The sequence below is a fragment of the Leucoraja erinacea genome, chromosome 6 (genome assembly GCF_028641065.1).
Source record: "Leucoraja erinacea ecotype New England chromosome 6, Leri_hhj_1, whole genome shotgun sequence".
NCBI classification, from domain to species: Eukaryota; Metazoa; Chordata; class Chondrichthyes; order Rajiformes; family Rajidae; genus Leucoraja; species Leucoraja erinaceus.
The window spans coordinates 14,904,424-14,922,099 of NC_073382.1; the positions used below are offsets into that span (position 1 = coordinate 14,904,424).

The following is a 17,676-nucleotide window of genomic DNA, read 5'->3' on the forward strand; positions in this document are numbered from 1 at the left end:
AAGCCTGCACCGCCATTCAATATGATCATAGCTGATCATCCAACTCAGTATCCCATCCCTGCCTTCTCTCCATACCCCCTGATCCCTTTAGCCACAAGGGCCACATCTAAATCCCTCTTAAATATAGCCAATGAACTGAGGTCAACTACCTTCTGTGGCAGATCATTCCACAGATTCACCACTCTCTGTGGAAAAAATGATTTTCTCATCTCAGTCCTAAAAGACTTCCCTCTTATCCTTAAACTGTGACCCCTAGTTCTGGACTTCCCCAACATCGGGAATAATCTTCCTGCATCTAGCCTGTCCAACCTCTTAAGAATTTTGTAAGTTTCTATAAGATCCCCCCTCAATCTACTAAATTTTAACGTGTACAAGCCGAGTCTATCCAGTCTTTCTTCATATGAAAGTCCTGCCATCCCAGGAATCAGTCTGGTGAACCTTCTCTGTACTCCCTCTATGGCAAGAATGTCTTTCCTCAGATTAGGAGACCAAAACTGTACGCAATACTCCATGTGTGGTCTCACCAAGACCCTGTACAACTGCAGTAGAACCTCCCTGCTCTTATACTCAAATCCTTTTGCTATGAATGTTAACATACCATTTGCTTTCTTCACTGCCTGCTGCACCTGCATGCCTACTTTCAATGACTGGTGTACCATGACACACAGGTCTTGTTGCATCTCCCCTTTCCCTAATCTGTTTGCAAAGTGTGATTTACACCACGAGCTGCAGTGTCTTGGATGATGTAGTGACTAGACTGGTCCAAGTGCAATGAGAAACAATCACGTGCATCAGGTTAAATCAGTTCCAAAGCACAAATTTCAATAATGATAGGATTCAGGCACAGCCATGCCGTTTGACCGGTTCAGGATGATTTGATTAGCATTACCATGCGTGTATCCTGGTTTTGATCAATAACAATGAATATGCAGCAAATATATTTTGCAAATGAGTACAGATTAGGCCAGGTACTGAAAAAGCAATACATTGGATGCAGTGTGTAGGAAGGAACTGCAGATGCTGGTTTAAACCAAAGATACTAGACACAAAAAGCTGGAGTAACTCAGCAGAACAGGCAGCATCTCTGGAGAGAAGGAATGGATGACGTTACTGGTCAAGACCCATTCTTTCTCTCCAGAGATGCTGTCTATCCCTCTGAGTTACTCCGGCTACTTGTGTCTATCTCTAATACATTAGATGCAGATTGGTCAAATTCATGGACTGTGGGGAGGGGGTGGGGAGGTCAGGGAAAGAGGAATATGAGAGATGGGGAGGCAGGACGGGCAGGCACCGCAGAGGGGAGTGGTGCTGGGCTGAAGTGAGCTGGGCTGAGCTGTTGACGTGCGCTGGGGTGAACTGGGCTGGGGTGAGCTGGGCTGAGTTGAGTTGAGCTGGGCTGGGCTGGGCTGAGCTGGGCTAGGGTGAGTTGAGCTGAGCTGGGGTGAGCTAGGCTGGGTTGACATGAGCTGGGTTAAGATGAACTGTGCTTAGGTGGGCTGGGCTGAGTTGAGCTGGGCTGGGGTGGGGTGGGCTGAGTTGAACTGGGGTACACAAAATAGCTGGAGAAACTCAGCGGGTCTATGGAGCGAAGGTTGAGTTCGGGCCGAAACCCTTCTTCAGACAGCTGAGTTGAGCTGGGCTGGGGTGGGCTGAGCTGAAGTGAGCTGGGTTGAGTTGAGTTGAGCTGGGCTGAGTTGAGCTGGGCTGGGGTGGGCTGAGCTGAAGTGAGCTGGGTTGAGTTGAGTTGAGCTGGGCTGTGCTGGGGTGAACTGAACTGGGCTGAGTAGAGCTGGGCTGGGTATAGTTGAGCTGGGCTTGCTGTGCTGAGTTGAGCTGAGTTGAGCTGTGCTGAGTTGAGCTGGGCTGAGCTAGGCTGGGTTGAGATGAGCTGTGCTGAGGTGAGCTAAGCTGAGCTGCTGAGCTGGGCTGCTGGGTGGAGTTGGCTGGGGTGGGGTTGAGCTGGGCTGGCTGGGGTGTACTGAACTGGGGCTGAGTGAGCTGGCTGCTGCTGAGCTGAGCTGAGTAGTGCTGAGTTGAGCTGGGCTGGCTTGCTATGCTGAGTTGAGCTGGGTTTGCTATGCTGAGTTGAGCTGGGCTGAGCTAGGCTGGGTTGAGATGAGCTGTGCTGGGGTGACCTTAGCTGAGCTGAGTTATGGAAAGCGCCGCCAACTTACAGCAGCCGCCCGGGGTCAAGCCGCCTGCAGATTTGCGCCGCCATCTTGCCGCGCCCTGATTGGCCCAAACAGGGGAGCGCACTGGTTGGCCCGGGCTGGCGCAGCTGCCGATTGGCTGGAGCCCGACCGGCAAGGCCGACGGGGATTGGTACGTCGGCAAAGCTCGCAGCGGATTGGTGCGACGGGCGAGAGCGCTGATTGAATGCGGTGGTGGTCGTGTCGGCTCTCCCGGAGCCACCCGTCAATCAAGCTGTCAATCAACCTGCAGACATAAACCCAGCGGTGTGAACCAAAGATCCTAGAGGAGCTGCTCCTCTATAATCTTTGGTGTGAACATTGAAGTCAGACACAAAACGCTGGTGTAACTCAGCGAGACAGGCAGCGACTCTGGAGAGAACGAATGGCGGACGTTGCGGGTTGAGACCCATCTTCATATTGATTTCTCAGTTGTTTATTGTGTACAGTGGTTGCATTGGTTGCATGCTGCCCAGTCAGCAGAAAGACAATACATGATTACAATCGATTTACACTGTGTAGATACATGATATGGGAATAGAGGGAGGGGGGTTGCACAAAAGGTAATTGGGTCAAAGGGCAAGGGCATGACGCACGGAGCAGGTCAATCCTTCTGGAGGACATGGTAGCCTCCGGCGTACACTGTTAACGCACGAAACGCGTACTTTCTTACCTGTTAAAAACCGCCAAAATGGTCAATATTTACGCTGTAAATAATTGTGGAGGGTGACAGCGCTCTGAACCAAATGCTCTCGTATCTTTGTTCCGAGCATCAATGTGTAAGCAGCTGAAGGCGCGCATCCCTTGGGACAGCCCCCACTCTTCCCCCCGGGTCAGCGCTGTCCGGCCACAGCCGCCCTCCGCCCCGCCTCCCCCTGTGTGGCCGCACTGTGATGGGCTGTGGGTCGGCAGCGGCCACACACGGGGTCCGGTGGAGCAGGGTCGCGGCTCCTGGCAGCGGACACACCGGGACGAAAACCTGGCAACGTCCCCGTCAGCTGCAGCAGAGTTGGGGACAGTCTGGTCCCTCTGCCCACCCAGAGTCACCGACCGCGCTGCACCAGCACCCCCACCCCCCCGACCACCCATGTCAGCCGCTTCCCGCAAATCCTTAAATTCCCAAAGCTGAGTAACCTCAATTGGTCCCTTGATCGCGCTGTCGGAATTTAAAGATTTGCAGGAAGCGGCTGACATGAGCGAAGCAGGCAAGCGGCAGGTGAGAGGTGTTCAGACGGAGAGCACTGCCAGAGGTGAGCGGGGGATCGGCGGCCACTCGCAGGCACCCGAGCTAATTCACTCCCGGCCACAATACGGTGGCTCCGTGCCCGGAGCGTCGCAAGTGGGTTACTGACCCCGATCCCCTCCTTCACAATGCTCCTGCCCTCCCCGCAACTTTACCCCGGGCCAGACTGCCCAGACACTGTGAAAGGAGCTACCCCCACCCCAGTTTAAAAACATAAAGCACCAAGAAATGTAATTACCACATTATCGGTACACAAATCCATTCTTCTCTCTTTGTTCCCTAAGATACTCTTAAAATAATGACAATCCATATTTGAAAAACCCGCCAAGAAACTTGCGCTGCGCATGCGCAGTTGGCTGATGCGTATGCGCAGTACTGCAAAGGCAGAATTTCAGCTGCCTTCAGCCCCGCTTGTCATTGACGGCTTGAAGCAGCGCTGACGGCACGTGGTCTGCACAGACCTTCGCGTGTTACAAGTGCTGTGGTTGAAAGGCACGGAGAATTATGCCTACCTAAGAGATCGATCTCTTAGATAGGCATAATCCTCCCATACCTTTACTGTTTATATTTAATAATTGCCATTTCATAATTTTAGTCAGGCTAGGCAGTGCCTACCTTGCCTACCTGACGGCACGTGCCTGATGCACCTGTACTCCTAGATTCATTGATGTAGATGACAAACAGTAACGGCCCCAGCACCGAACCTTGAGGAACACCACTGGTCACAGGCCTCCAGTCCGATAAGCAACATTCCACCATCACCCTCAGCTTCCTTCCATTCAGCTATCTCTCCTTGGATCCCATACGATCTAACCTTCCAAAGCAGCCTAGCAGGCGGAATCTTGTCGAATGCTTTACTGAAATCCATGTAAACAACATCTACAGCTCTGCCCTCATCGACCTTTTTGGTCACGTCTTCAAAAAAATCAATCAGGTTTGTGAGACACGACCTCCCACGTACAAAACCATGCCGACTATCCCTAGTCAGACCTTGCCCATCCAAATGCCTATATAACCGATCCCTCAGAATACTCTCTAGTAACCTTCCAACTACAGATGTTAAGCTCACCGGCCTATAGTTCCCAGCATTGTCCCGCTGCCCTTCTTGAAAAGACACACAACATTTCCGGCTCCTCTCCTGTATTTATGGACGACTCGTAAATTTCCACCAGGGCTCACACAATTTCCTCTCTAGTTATCGCAATGTCCTTGGATATATCTGATCAGGCCCTGGAGATTTGTCTACCTTCATTCACGACACTACCTTCAGTACTCCTTCAACGCTAACACTGACTGTTCTCAAGCCACTTCCATTGGCTGCTGCAGGTTCCTCTGTCCTACTGCCTTTCTCTTCGATAAACACAGAGGAGAAATAATCATTGAAGACCTTGGCCATCCCCTATGGCTCCACACAGGTGACCACTTTGATTCCTGAGAGGTCCCACTCTCTCTCTAGTTACCCCTTAGGTATTTATAACATCTTTTGGGATTGTCCTTAATGTTACCTGCCAGAGCTATCTGCTGGCCCCTTTTTGCCTTATCAAGGACAGTCCGAGGGTCATCAATCAATCAATCAATCAATCAATCAATCAATCAACCTTTATTGTCATCTTGCAAGCAACAAGTACAGTGCAAAATGAAAAGACGTTTCCCAGTGAATAGCGGAGCCTCGCACATGAAATTTAAAAACACTTCACACATAATAACACTAAAAAAAACAATCCAGTCCCTGATGGAACAGTATAAATAGTTAAAAGCAGGTAAAAAACACAATGTTAAAATACAGTAAACCAATCATAAAAAATGTCCGGGGCCGCTGATTGAGTGGCCAGTGCCAGTTATTAAAGTGTCCGTGCCAGCCGCAGAGTCAAGTCAAGTGACTGTGAGTGCAGAGTGACTGTTTAGCAGCCTCACAGCCTGTGGTAGGAAGCTGTTTAGCAGCCTCGTAGTCCGGGCTTTGATGCTTCGATATCTCTTGCCTGATGGCAAGAGATCCAGGTGTGTGTGGAGGGGGTGCAGTTTGTCCTTGGCAATTCTCTGTGCTTTCTTCAGACAGCGGTCCCTCCCTCTGGAACAGTTCTTGTACCGAATAGTAGTTCAGCATTGCTTTCTGGTTGTGGTAGGATGATTCTGTTGCTAACTTTAACTTCAAGTAACCCTTGCATTCCTTCCCTCTCCGTCCTTCTCCCAACCTTGTAGTTGTACTAGTTTCACTGGCATCCTTGTCAGTTTCATTGTCTGTGTTTAAATCGTTATCATCAAGCCCACAGCTAACAAATGATCGTCATTACTTTTTTAAATATTTCATTAATTTGTTCTACATCTCTCTGCATCACCGTCTATATCTCTCATTTCACTCTCCCTGACTCTCAGGCCGATGAAGGGGTTTGACCCGAAAAGTTTTAGTTTCTCCAGAGATGCTGTCTGACCTGCTTAGTTATTCCAGCCTTTTGTGTCTAGCTGCAGATACATGGCCAAGGCAACGGAAAACCACAGGTGTTGGTACGTGAATCAGTAATGACAAGCAGCATCTGTAAAAGATGCTCTAGACAGATGCTTGAAGACACAAGGGACTCCAGATGCTTTAATCTAGTGTGAACACAAAGTGCTGGAGTAACTCAGGGTGTTGGAGTGCTGGAATAACTCAGGGTGTTGGAGTGCTGGAGTAACTCAGGCACCATCTCAGATGGATGATTGATTGGCTGAGTTCTAACAGCATTTCTGTCTTTGAGCAATAACCAAACTGCTGCAAGAACTCAGCGGGTCAAATAAGCAGCATCTGTGGAGGCAAAGGCATAGTCGCGTTTCGATTTTTAACTGCAGGCGATTTAGACCAGTGTAAAGTCAGGCTACATCAATAGCTCAATATCTTTTTTTCAATCTTTCCTGGCGATCCCTTGAAAACATTAAGGCGGATTGGTGTTCAGGGCCTGTAGGAATATATGGGTAGATGGGGCCATAATGGAAATCTTTGCATCTTCTTTAGCCACAGATCCTAGAAGACTGGAGAAAAGCCAATGTTATCTTTGTTTAAGGGCAACGGGGACAAACCAGGATTGTGTAGTAGAAACAAACAACTGAGGATACTGGTGAATACAGTAAACCCTCATTTTAACAGACCTCTTGATGACAGAATTTGGTTATAGTGGACAGACCTACCCACAGCTGCCGATGCCATCCCCAGCTCGCCAGCCTCTCCAGCCACTCGCAGCCCTGGTTGCCCGCGTCACCCCCAGCTCACACCACTTCAAGGCCGGACCTACTGCTGCCCCCACCGGCCCGCACTGCTTCATCGGCCGCTCCCAAGCAACGCCTGCTGCCGCCACCTCCCAGCCTTCCCTGCACTCTTGCCGCCCGCGGGCTGTGACCAAACGCTCCGCTGATCCTAGACCTCTACCCTGGCTGCCAACAGGCCGGGGCCATCAGGTTACTTGGACACCAAGCCCAGTTCCGGCCCGAAAGTCTGAAGAAGGATCACTTATGCATGTTTTGCAGAGATGCTGTCTGGCCTATTCATTTGCTATATTTAAGAGGGAGTTAGATGTGGCCCTTGTGGCTAAAGGGATCAGGGGGTATGGAGAGACGGGATACTGAGTTGGATGATCAGCCATGATCATATTGAATGGCGGTGCAGGCTCGAAGGGCTGAATGGCCTACTCCTGCACCTATTTTCTATGTTTCTATGACTCGCTGTGTTACTGCAGTGCTTTGTGTCCTTTTGAGCGTTAACTAGCAACTGCAGTTGTTTGTTACTACTACATAAATTTAGCAGTCAAATCAGCAGTTATGGACACCCCCCCACCATGGTCTGTTTTAACGAAGGTTTACTGTACACCAATTCTGCCATTTACTATATTCACACCAAAGACACCATGATCTTTGATTCACATTGACTACTGGCGATCCCTGGTCGGGGAAAGAGGAAGCTGAGAGAACAGACAGGAGGCCAGGAGAGAATGAATGATGTAGATGGAGGTGGTTTCTGCTTCGAAGGGATGGGGAAGGCGTCTCCTCATCTGGTTTCAGATTTAATTCATCTCCTTCCAGATATACATCTTCCTGACAATGCTCTGCATCCAGTGGTGTCATGCAGTCTCCCCTGCTCATCCCACTTTATCTTTAACTTATCTTTCTATTCTAGTTCTGATGAAAAATCAACAGCTGGAACATTAACAGTGTTTATCTATCCTCAGGTGATGCCTGACTTGCAGCATTTCCTGTTTTTAATAAAGAAATGTAAATAGAACATGGAACAGAAGAGTACAGGCCCTTCAGTCCATAATGTTTGTACCAAAGACCAAGACCAATTCTTATCTGTTCAAGAAGGAACTGCAGATGCTGGGAAATCGAAGGTACACAAAAATGCTGGAGAAACTCAGCGGGTGCAGCAGCATCTATGGAGCGAAGTATGAAGAAGACTTTCGGCCCGAAACGTTACCTATTTCCTTCGCTCCATAGATGCTGCTGCACCCGCTGAGTTTCTCCAGCTTTTTTGTGTACCTCCAATTCATATCTGCCTGCATATAATCCAGTTTGAAAGAACTGCAGATGCTGGTTTAAATCGAAGATAGACACAAAATGCTGGAGTAACTCAGCAGGACTGGCAGCATCTCTGGAGAGAAGGAATGGGTGACGTTTTGGGTCGAGATCCTTCTTGACCCCAAACGTCACCCATTCCTTCTCTCCAGAGATGCTGCCTGTCCCACTGAGTTACTCCAGCTTTTTGTGTCTACCTGCTTATAATCCATATCCCTCCAACCCCTGCATATCCATATGCACATCTAAAATCTCATAAATCCCACCATCATATCTACCTCAACCACCAGCAAGTTCCAGGTACTCACCGCCCTCTGTGTAAAAAGCTTGTACTGTACATATCTTTGTCCAGTTCTACAACCAACACAAGCCGCTCCAAACCTGGACTCCCAGACAACCAATTTTCATCACCCTGCCATTGTTGCTGAACGATAAACTGTCTGGGCTTTGAGCGCTGGAATTTCTCTTGTAAACTGATCTGACTCCCTTCGCGTGCTTGAAAAGGCTCCTTAAAACCCACCATAGTAAAGCTTTTAGTCTTATTTATATATGAGAAACTCAGTTACACTTTGTTTAATAATGCTCTAGTGGTGCACATTGGCAGGTTTCACTGCATTAAAGATTCTATATAAATGCAAATTATTGTTGCGACAGTTGAACCAAAATTGTTGCGTGCATTTTATTCCAACAATTACAGTTAGACTAATTACAGTTTCTAAAAGTCCTGACTGGTCTTGGATTACAAAATTTCTAATTATTCAAAATTTTCTTGACTGTAGTGAAATGTGCCTGTGACTGGTAATTATCTACGGATCACTCACCCACCGCATGATTTCATCCATTACTCTGAGTAACTGAGGCTCTAAAACAGGGTTAATAATTACATGTGACAAAATACCAAGGTAGACAGACACCCTTTGAAAGAGATTTCTCATCCTGCAGGGAATTTAAGTGTGACCGCAGCCACAACGTAGATTATCAGGAGTAGTTGTCATGGAAACATTTCAAATTGCAAATTGCTACAGAAGCTATACCTCAGATCAAAACCTGTCCAGCAAAACACAATATACATTGACTGCCTGAAAGTGCCTAATATACATTGGTTTAGCCTCAGTTGGACATTGTTGAGGGTCTGATAAACATATGCCATTTGAAGTTGATAGCTGCTTACAGTGTGACAGTGGGCAGCCCTGACAATACCAAAGCCATAAGGCATCGAGCGTCATATTCTTCGGAGTCATACCACTCACCAAGATAGATGGTAAGTGTAGGAGCCATTTATGTGTAGGCTAGCTCCTGTTGGCATATTATGTTATTTAGTCTAGATATATCTTGCAGTATAATTTTGGACACTTGGGGGCGGTCATTAGATGCACAGAGTGGTGTATATATAAGGGCAGAGGGGACAGGAAGTGGTAGGCACAGGGAGGGAGGGCACCAGGGACAGAGCAGCCAGCTACAGCTTGCATGCAGAATAAGGAACGCCCTGGTACGTTCATCTCTTTGTTTGTGGAACTACTTCAAAAAACAACAAATTAAACTGGAAATAACGACAGGCAGATCTGTTCTATTAGGTCTGTGTAAGGCCACTCCTACTTACCTGTGTGTAATGGCAACTAGCCAAGAGGACACTGGAAATGTTGGAAATTTGCCATTACAGTAAGGTTATCAGTATCAGTATACCTTTATTGTCATTTTCCTGAGTACTCACATACCCAGAGAAAACAAAAAAAACGTTGCTCAACCAGTGTCCATTCAGTGTGCAGTACAAATAACAACAAATAAATAGAAGTAAAAATACATATATCCTGAACAAATTAAATTAAACACTCTACACTCTACTAAACATCAACAGGCGTTCTGATCGACAGCTGCTGCAGTGTGTCCAGGTTGGTGGTTGGTGCGCGATACTTGTCGAGTTATGCTTGTAATAAGGCTCGTACCACAACGTAAACAGAGTATACCTTTAATCTGTACAATAACAGCAGCAACTGCAACAGCCTCGTGTAAGCCCAGGCCTCTCTCTAACTGCCCACACCCTGGGTTCCAGTCACATCCGGTTACTGGAGCCTGGCTTCTGGCACACAGGGTCCTAGTGCCCCTCTGCTCAGCCTTACACTATTATTGCATAATACCACATCTCCCTTTCTTTGAGAACAAAGGGTGGACTACCTTTGTCTCTGCAGGTCTTAAGGGGTTTATTCTGCCCTTTTGCTGGAAGACCTGTCCCTGATCTAAGCATGCAAAATAGAAATAAAATAACTTACACGTTACCATACTGTGAACTATTCTTTCAGGTTTCAGGTAAATGTAACAGGTTTACAGAACATTTTCACATCACATTTCACATTCTTTATTGTAGAAAACAGATCAATAAATCACAAATCAAGTCTCTTCGGCTTTCTAACCTCTCTCCCACACCTTGTCCGCACAGTCTCTGTGGTGGGGCCCTCTCCGCTGGGTGATGCTGTCACTGGTGGAGCTGGGTCTGGTGGAGCTGGGGTGGAGCTGGCTCTGGTGGAGCTGGCTCTTCTCCCACCGGTGGCTCATCCGCGTCGACTACCTCACTGTTGGTCTGCAGCGGCACCAAGTGCTGCCGGTTCCTCCTCAGTGTGCCCTGAGGCACCTGGACGATATAAGAGCGAGGTGCATTGTGTGTAGATAGCACTTTGCCCTGGACTCGTGCATCGGTGATCCACACATCCTCCCCAGGTATTAGTGGCTCCAGATTTCTCGCTCCGTGCCTCTTGTCAAAGGATCTTGCGTCGTTCCACCTCTTCTCCCTTTCTTTGGCCCCCAGCGCGTTGTAGTCAGGCAAAACTGGATTCAGCAGGGTTGGAAGGGCAGGAACTGTAGTGCGGAGGCGGCGCCCCATCAACAGCTCGGCTGGGCTATAGCCGTTTAGTAGAGGGGTTGCTCTGTAGGCCAGCAATGCAAGATATGGGTCTGACGCCTTTGTTAGCAAGTTTTTCACGGTTTGTACAGCGCGTTCCGCCTCCCCATTGCTCTGAGGAAACCTGGGGCTGCTCGTGATGTGCATAAAGCCATACTCTGCTGCAAAGGATTTAAAGTGGCTACTTGAGAACTGGGGCCCATTGTCACTTTTAAGAAATTCACAAATTCCATGACGAGCAAATATGGATTTCAGGTGCACCACCACATCTGTGGACCTTGTGGGTGATAGTAGCGCAACTTCCACATATCTTGAGAAATAATCTACGACTAGCAGATAAGTCTTGTTTTTCAGCGTGAATAGGTCAGCTCCCAAGGTTTGCCAAGGCCTGTCTGGCATCTCCGTTGGCATCAGCGGCTCTTTGACGTTCCTTCTCTCTTGGATGCAGGTTCTACATTTCAGCACCATGTCATTCAGCTGGCTGCTGAGTCCTGGCCACCATACCGTCTGTTTGGCCCGGCCCCTGCACTTTGTCACCCCCAGGTGTCCTTCGTGTAGTCTCTGCAGCACATCACCTTGTAAGGCTGATGGGATGACGAGCCTCGTGCCCCGCAGCAGCAGCCCATCGTGCACAGTCAGCACTGCTCTATCAGCCCAGTAATGTCTCAGCACTCCCTGCAGTTGGCTTTTGTCGGGCCAGCCGTCTGTGCAGTACTCCATCAGTGCAGAGCATGTGCTGTCTGCCTGTAGGTGCTCCCGTAGGCTGCTCAGATAATCTCCACTGACAGGAATGTTGCTGATGACAGAGTCTACATAGATGTTGGTGTCCTCTGATCCCAAGGTGATGCCGTCAACCCTGCACACAAGCTGAAGCCGTTCTATGGCAGGTCTTCCCAACAGTGCAGTGTGCAGGTCTTTGACTACATAAATGTCCTCTATGGCTGTCTTGTTGCCTCTGCGCAGTGTTTCTCTGGCTACGCCCAGGACAGAGAGTGCATTGCCCCCTGGCCCAAACAATGGGCGTGTCGACACTGCCAGGCACTTCACATCATGCCCCCCTGTAATGTCATGGTACACCTCCGCTGGCATGGCGGTGACATCAGCACCATATCTATTTTAAAGCACACTTTTTTTTGTCTCACTTGTAGCTGCACCGTCCACGGGTCTTTTCCAGCATCCACGGATCCCAGGAAAAAGCTCTCTTCTTCCTCTGTAGTGACAGCATTGAGAGATTTAGCACCGTTTCTGCACACTTTGCCATAATGTCCCTTTTTGCCACAGTTGTGACACGCAGCATCTTTAGCAGGGCATTCCAATTTTCCATGCGAGGGCATTTTTCCACATCTATAGCAGGCCTTTGAACCTGGCTGTGGCTGTGTATTAAATTTATTTTTGCCTGGTGTTTGTGCTTGTGGCTGAGGCTTTGAGGGAAATTTGGGTTTTCTGTAGCTTTTAGCATGCACAGCATCAACATTTGAGCACTTGCTAGCACCGCTATTTTCTCCTCTTAAGTCAAACCGCTGTCGTCTAACTTCTTCAGACTGCCTTGTCTTTGTTATAGCAGTTTCAAGGGTTAGGTCTCTGTCTAGCTGTAGCTTTTCGGACAATGAGACGTTTCTCAGCCCAACCACTAACCTGTCGCGGATCAGCTCGTTCTGTAACTGTCCATAGTTGCAGTGTTCAGCTAATCCGTATAGAGCAGTGATGAAGGAATCCACCGTTTCTCCTGGCAGTTGCACACGCTGATTGAACTTGGCTCTTTCATAGATAACATTCTTTTTAGGCACAAAAAATGCATCAAAGCCTGCCTTGACATCCGTGTACACCCTCCTCTCATCTGCAGTTAGCGTTAGCCCCTTTAGCACATCTTCTGCTTCATCGCCCATGCAATACACTAGCGTGTTCACCTGGTTTTCTGCCGACGTCGCGTTTAAATTGCTTGCAAGCCTGAAGCGGTCGAATCTCCTGATCCAACGCTCCCATTCTTGAGGCTTGGTAAAATCGAATGGCTCTGGAGGTTGTATTGTGAACGTAGCAGTTGGTGTAGGTTGCGCCATATCTGCCAGCTCGTCTCCTATTTCCCGCCCAAAACGATACACCGTCCTCTTCTTCTTTATTTATTTTCTTGCTTACAAGTCTCCCAGTTCTGGCACCATGTCGAGTTATGCTTGTAATAAGGCTCGTACCACGACGTAAACAGAGTATACCTTTAATCTGTACAATAACAGCAGCAACTGCAACAGCCTCGTGTAAGCCCAGGCCTCTCTCTAACTGCCCACACCCTGGGTTCCAGTCACATCCGGTTACTGGAGCCTGGCTTCTGGCACACAGGGTCCTAGTGCCCCTCTGCTCAGCCTTACACTATTATTGCATAATACCACAATACTTTGGCAGGGGGCTAAGTCCGTTTATCAGTCTTATAGTTATGGGAGGTAAATCATCCCTTCCATAGAACATCAGTCTATAAGGTGCTCAGAGTAGTCTCTGAAGCACAACCACTTTTACCTGCTTTACCGATGATCTGACCACACCTCCTCCCACCCTCCGTCTTGCAAAAATGTCATTCACTACTCTCTGCTGCATCCAAGCCCATGATCGAGGCTCTCCATTCTAAGACATTCGAAATGTCCACTTTCTTTAGTTAGTGTGGTTTCCTGTTGTAGATGAATCTCTCTCCTACATCTCCTCTGTACCCCATTGTTCTTCTTTTGCTCCTGGATGGAACAGATAGAGTTATCCTGCTTCTAACCTTTAAGCCCACCAGCCTCCGCATCCAACACATCATTCTCCCACATTTCTGCCAGCTTCAATGTGATCCCACTAACAGTCACATCATCTCAACCCCACCCCTTTCTGCAGAGACCACACCCAACGAGTTCACTCGTCTCTTCCCACCCAAACCGGCCCCTCCTCGGGTACTTACCACTGCAACAGCCCTCACATCCATCCAGTGACCCCAGCAGCCCTTCTAGGTGAGACAGAGGTTCACATGCATCTCCTCTAACCTCATCTACTGTATTTGATGCTCTCGATGTGGTCTGCGTACTCAGTAGTAAGGTGTTTAGACAATGTTCCATTTCCACTTATAACTCTTCAACATTCAGGCATGAACTGATGGAACGTGGCAAGTAGCATTTGTTTCTGGGAGGCTGCAGTCAAATCTTTCTCTACATTTGTCTTTGACATTTCACATTCAGGATACTTTCTGACTTGGATTGCTCATGACCTCAGAACCTTAGTTATCCCTGTGGGAATCACACAGGCGTCACTCAATTGCATTACCTGAGTTGGAGCTGCTCTACATTTTTAAATCATTCAATCCAGCTCTCTTCAGATTGATACAGGTACTTAATAATCATTCTTTCCAAGATGCGTCAATTCAAGCTGAAGCTGACTCCATACCTTTTCCACCTGCCACCAAATCCCAGTGGAGGAGATAAAACATAGTCGTACAGCATGGAAACAAACCCTTCGGCCCAGCAATGTGCCCAAACCCTCGACAACTCTATCTACCTGTGACGCCACTTTCAAGGAAACATGTACCTGCATTCCTGGATACCTCTGCTCTACAACATTCTCCAGAATCGGGACATTTACTGTGAAGGTCCTCTCCTGGTTAGACTTCTCAAAATGGATTCTGTTCCTTTATCTCATCACTTACACTTCCTTAAAAAGAGTCTGCAGATTTTGCTGTTCACAAAGTCTGTTCGCACACTTGGAAAATCAAATTGGATGGCCATTTTGCAGATCTTCTTCCTTCAGTTCTCAAGGGCTTCTGATATTAAGGTTTCATAATGTACAATGTTATTCCAAGACACGGAGGAAGCAATGTCATGATTCTGGGCACCATGTTATAGGAAAGATGTTGTCAAGTTGGAAAAGGTACAAAGAAGAAAGGGTACAGAGAATGTTGCCAGGACTAGAGGGTCTGAGCTATAGGGAAAGGTTGAGTTGGCTGGGACTCTATTCCTTGGAGTGCAGGAAGATGAGGCATGATCTTATAGAGGTGTATAAAATCATGAGAGGAACAGATCGGGTGTCTTTTTCCCAGAGTAGGTGAATCGAGGGCCAGAGGACATAGGTTTAAGGTGAAGGAGAAAAGATTTAATAGGAATCTGAGGGATGATTTCTTCACACAAAGGCTGGTGGATGTATGGAACAAACTGCCAAATGAGGCAGTCCAGGCTGGGACTATCCCAACATTTAAAAAACAGTTAGACAGGTACATGGATAGGCCAGGTTTGGAGGGATATGAACCAAATGTGGGCAGGTGGGACTATTGTATTGGGACACGTGGGCCGGTGTGGGACGAAGGGCCTGTTTCCATGCTATATCACTCTATGACTCTATCTCAGTGACTATTTTTGTTAGCTCAGACACTGTCAGCTGACCTTAGCTAATAGTAAGCAGTGTTGCAGTGATAATTTTTGAGGTGCCGGAGCTGTCAAACAGGGGCATCATTTCAGCTTCTGCTCGGAGGGGGGGGGGGGGGGGGGGGGGGGAAGCTAGTCTCCCAAAAGGGTCAAACAAGATTATGGCCTATCTCTACAACCCAGTGTATTAGTACAATGAAACATATAAACTTAATGTAATGATATGACAAAAGATTGCACGGTTGCACTCACTAATTATCAGTAAATATAATTACCAAGCAAGTAAAGAAAAAGACGGCAATCATGTATGTTTACAGAGTTGCCGACCCGGCACCAACTCAGCCCTGGGCCTTCGCCCACAGCTCAGACAGGACCTTCGACAGACAGACAGACAGACAGACAGACAGACAGACAGACAGACAGACACAGACAGACAGGCAGGCAGGCAGGACAGGCAGGCAGGCAGGCAGGCAGGCAGACAGACAGACAGACAGACACACACACACACACACACACACACACACACACACACACACACACACACACACACACACACACACACACACACACACACACTGCAATGGACACACACACTCTACTACAATTTGATTTGGCGCCAGATCCACACCCTCAACAAAAGCTTCCTCACTTATCTAGACACAAGCTTGCCCGCCTCCAGACCAGTCTCCCCACTGACATTTTTTAGTACACTGACATTATTAGCTGGATAATTCATTGTTTAATGAGACTGGACCTGTGCACGCAGGACTGGACCAGCACTACATCCCAAACAACCCAGTCACGCATCTGTCGCACCTAAAGCCGTCTCCTTGGCTGACACAAAATTATTAACTGGTACTTTGTTACTTAATTCCTTGTGCCACACTGAGCTTGGCTTTTCACATTGATCCAGCAAAGCCCACAGTGTGCTCAAGGAACAGCAGATGATTTTTTGATTAGGCATTTTACAACCTTCTGGACTTCGGGGGCTCAGTAATTTCATATCATAACCAATACCTCAATTTTTCTGCAGAGCAGAAGATGCTAATGATTTTGCTAATTCCATCATCATCTCAACTGGACACATATTTTCCTTTCACTTGCAGCCCCATCCCTTTTATCATGAAATCTCTCCAGCCCTTCAGGGATCCACATTTTCAGTGACATGGAGACAATGGAAAATCTAGGATCACTCTCCTGAGAGCAGGGGAAAGAAGGAGTGAGGAGATTTGGATATGATTATTTAAAATCACAAATGGCTTTCATAGGTTAAATACAGCAATAATATTTCCTGTGACAGGCAGCAAAATGTGGACAATGTTCACAAGAACTAAATCTTACTTTCTTTTTTAATGCATTGTCTAAGAAAACATTAAAATCAGATGGAAGTATAAAACTAGAAGATTTTATTTCTTTGAATCTCTGTAAACAGTGATATTAATTAAACAGAAATAAAGACAGAATACTGGCAAAGATCAGTCCGTCGGGCAGCAGCAGTGAGACTGAAACAATGTTCCAGGTTGATGAGTTTTGCAATTTATATCAAAACCGGGGTTATGAAATGTCAGCAGTAGTGCCTCTCCACAGCCTTAAGGGCCTGTCCCACTTTCACGACTTAATTCAAAACCTCAGCCGAGTTTAAAGGACCTAAAAAAAAAATCAAGATCGTGGTAATCTACGAACTCCTACGACCTTCCACGACTATGTCCACAAACTCCTACGAGTACGTCTACGAATTCCCACAACTATTTCGATTCCCTCCTTACGAGTAAAAAGTTGCAATTTCCTTCATCCCGCCCACTTTTTTACTTGTGGACATTTTCTATCGGGCTGGAAAAAACGTCCCGACTTACCTGATGCCACCAGTACCTACGGCTGGCATAATGGGCCGCTACGATATATCTATCTACGAACTCCTGCAACCTCCTACGGACTCGTTACGAACATTCTGCGAGTTTGAATCAAGGGGAAAACGCGGGAGAATTTTTGAATAACTTGTGAAAGTGGGACAGGCCCTTAAGTATTTCCAGCATCTGAATATTACAAAAACTTCAAAATGAGCAGAAGTACCACTGTATGATTTGCGCTTATGCACAATTACTACTTCCTTAGAAGTGTCAAGAATGATATGTCTCCATTTTCATTACATGGGTTCTGAGGTGGCTGAAGAGTCCAATACGGGCGGCAGAAAATATCAGGTAACAACTATCCTGCCAATAACTAGGGAGCAGTCCTAACTACTCTCTACCTCATTGGACACCCTCGGACTGTCTTTGATCAGACTTAGATCAAATAAATTTGACGACTTGACTTTACTGGGACTAATTGTTATTCATATTATTGCCTTTATCACGTTTCAGCACACTGTGGATGGCTCGATTGTAATTCTGTATTATCTTTCCGCTAACTGGTTAGCATGCAACAAAAGCTTTTCACAGCACC

The 17,676-nt window shown here is 47.4% G+C and overlaps 1 protein-coding gene across 1 annotated transcript in view; it reads right to left on the reverse strand.

The window, feature by feature from the left end:
- clybl (citrate lyase beta like) overlaps positions 1-2,281 on the reverse strand; it is a 147,134-nt gene extending 144,853 nt beyond the window's left edge. Inside the window, exon 1 of the mRNA XM_055636660.1 lies at positions 2,175-2,281. Coding sequence (XP_055492635.1) covers positions 2,175-2,218 — 44 coding nt within the window. The 5' untranslated portion in view covers positions 2,219-2,281. The remainder of the gene's footprint in view (positions 1-2,174) is intronic.
- Positions 2,282-17,676: the final 15,395 nt, after the last annotated feature.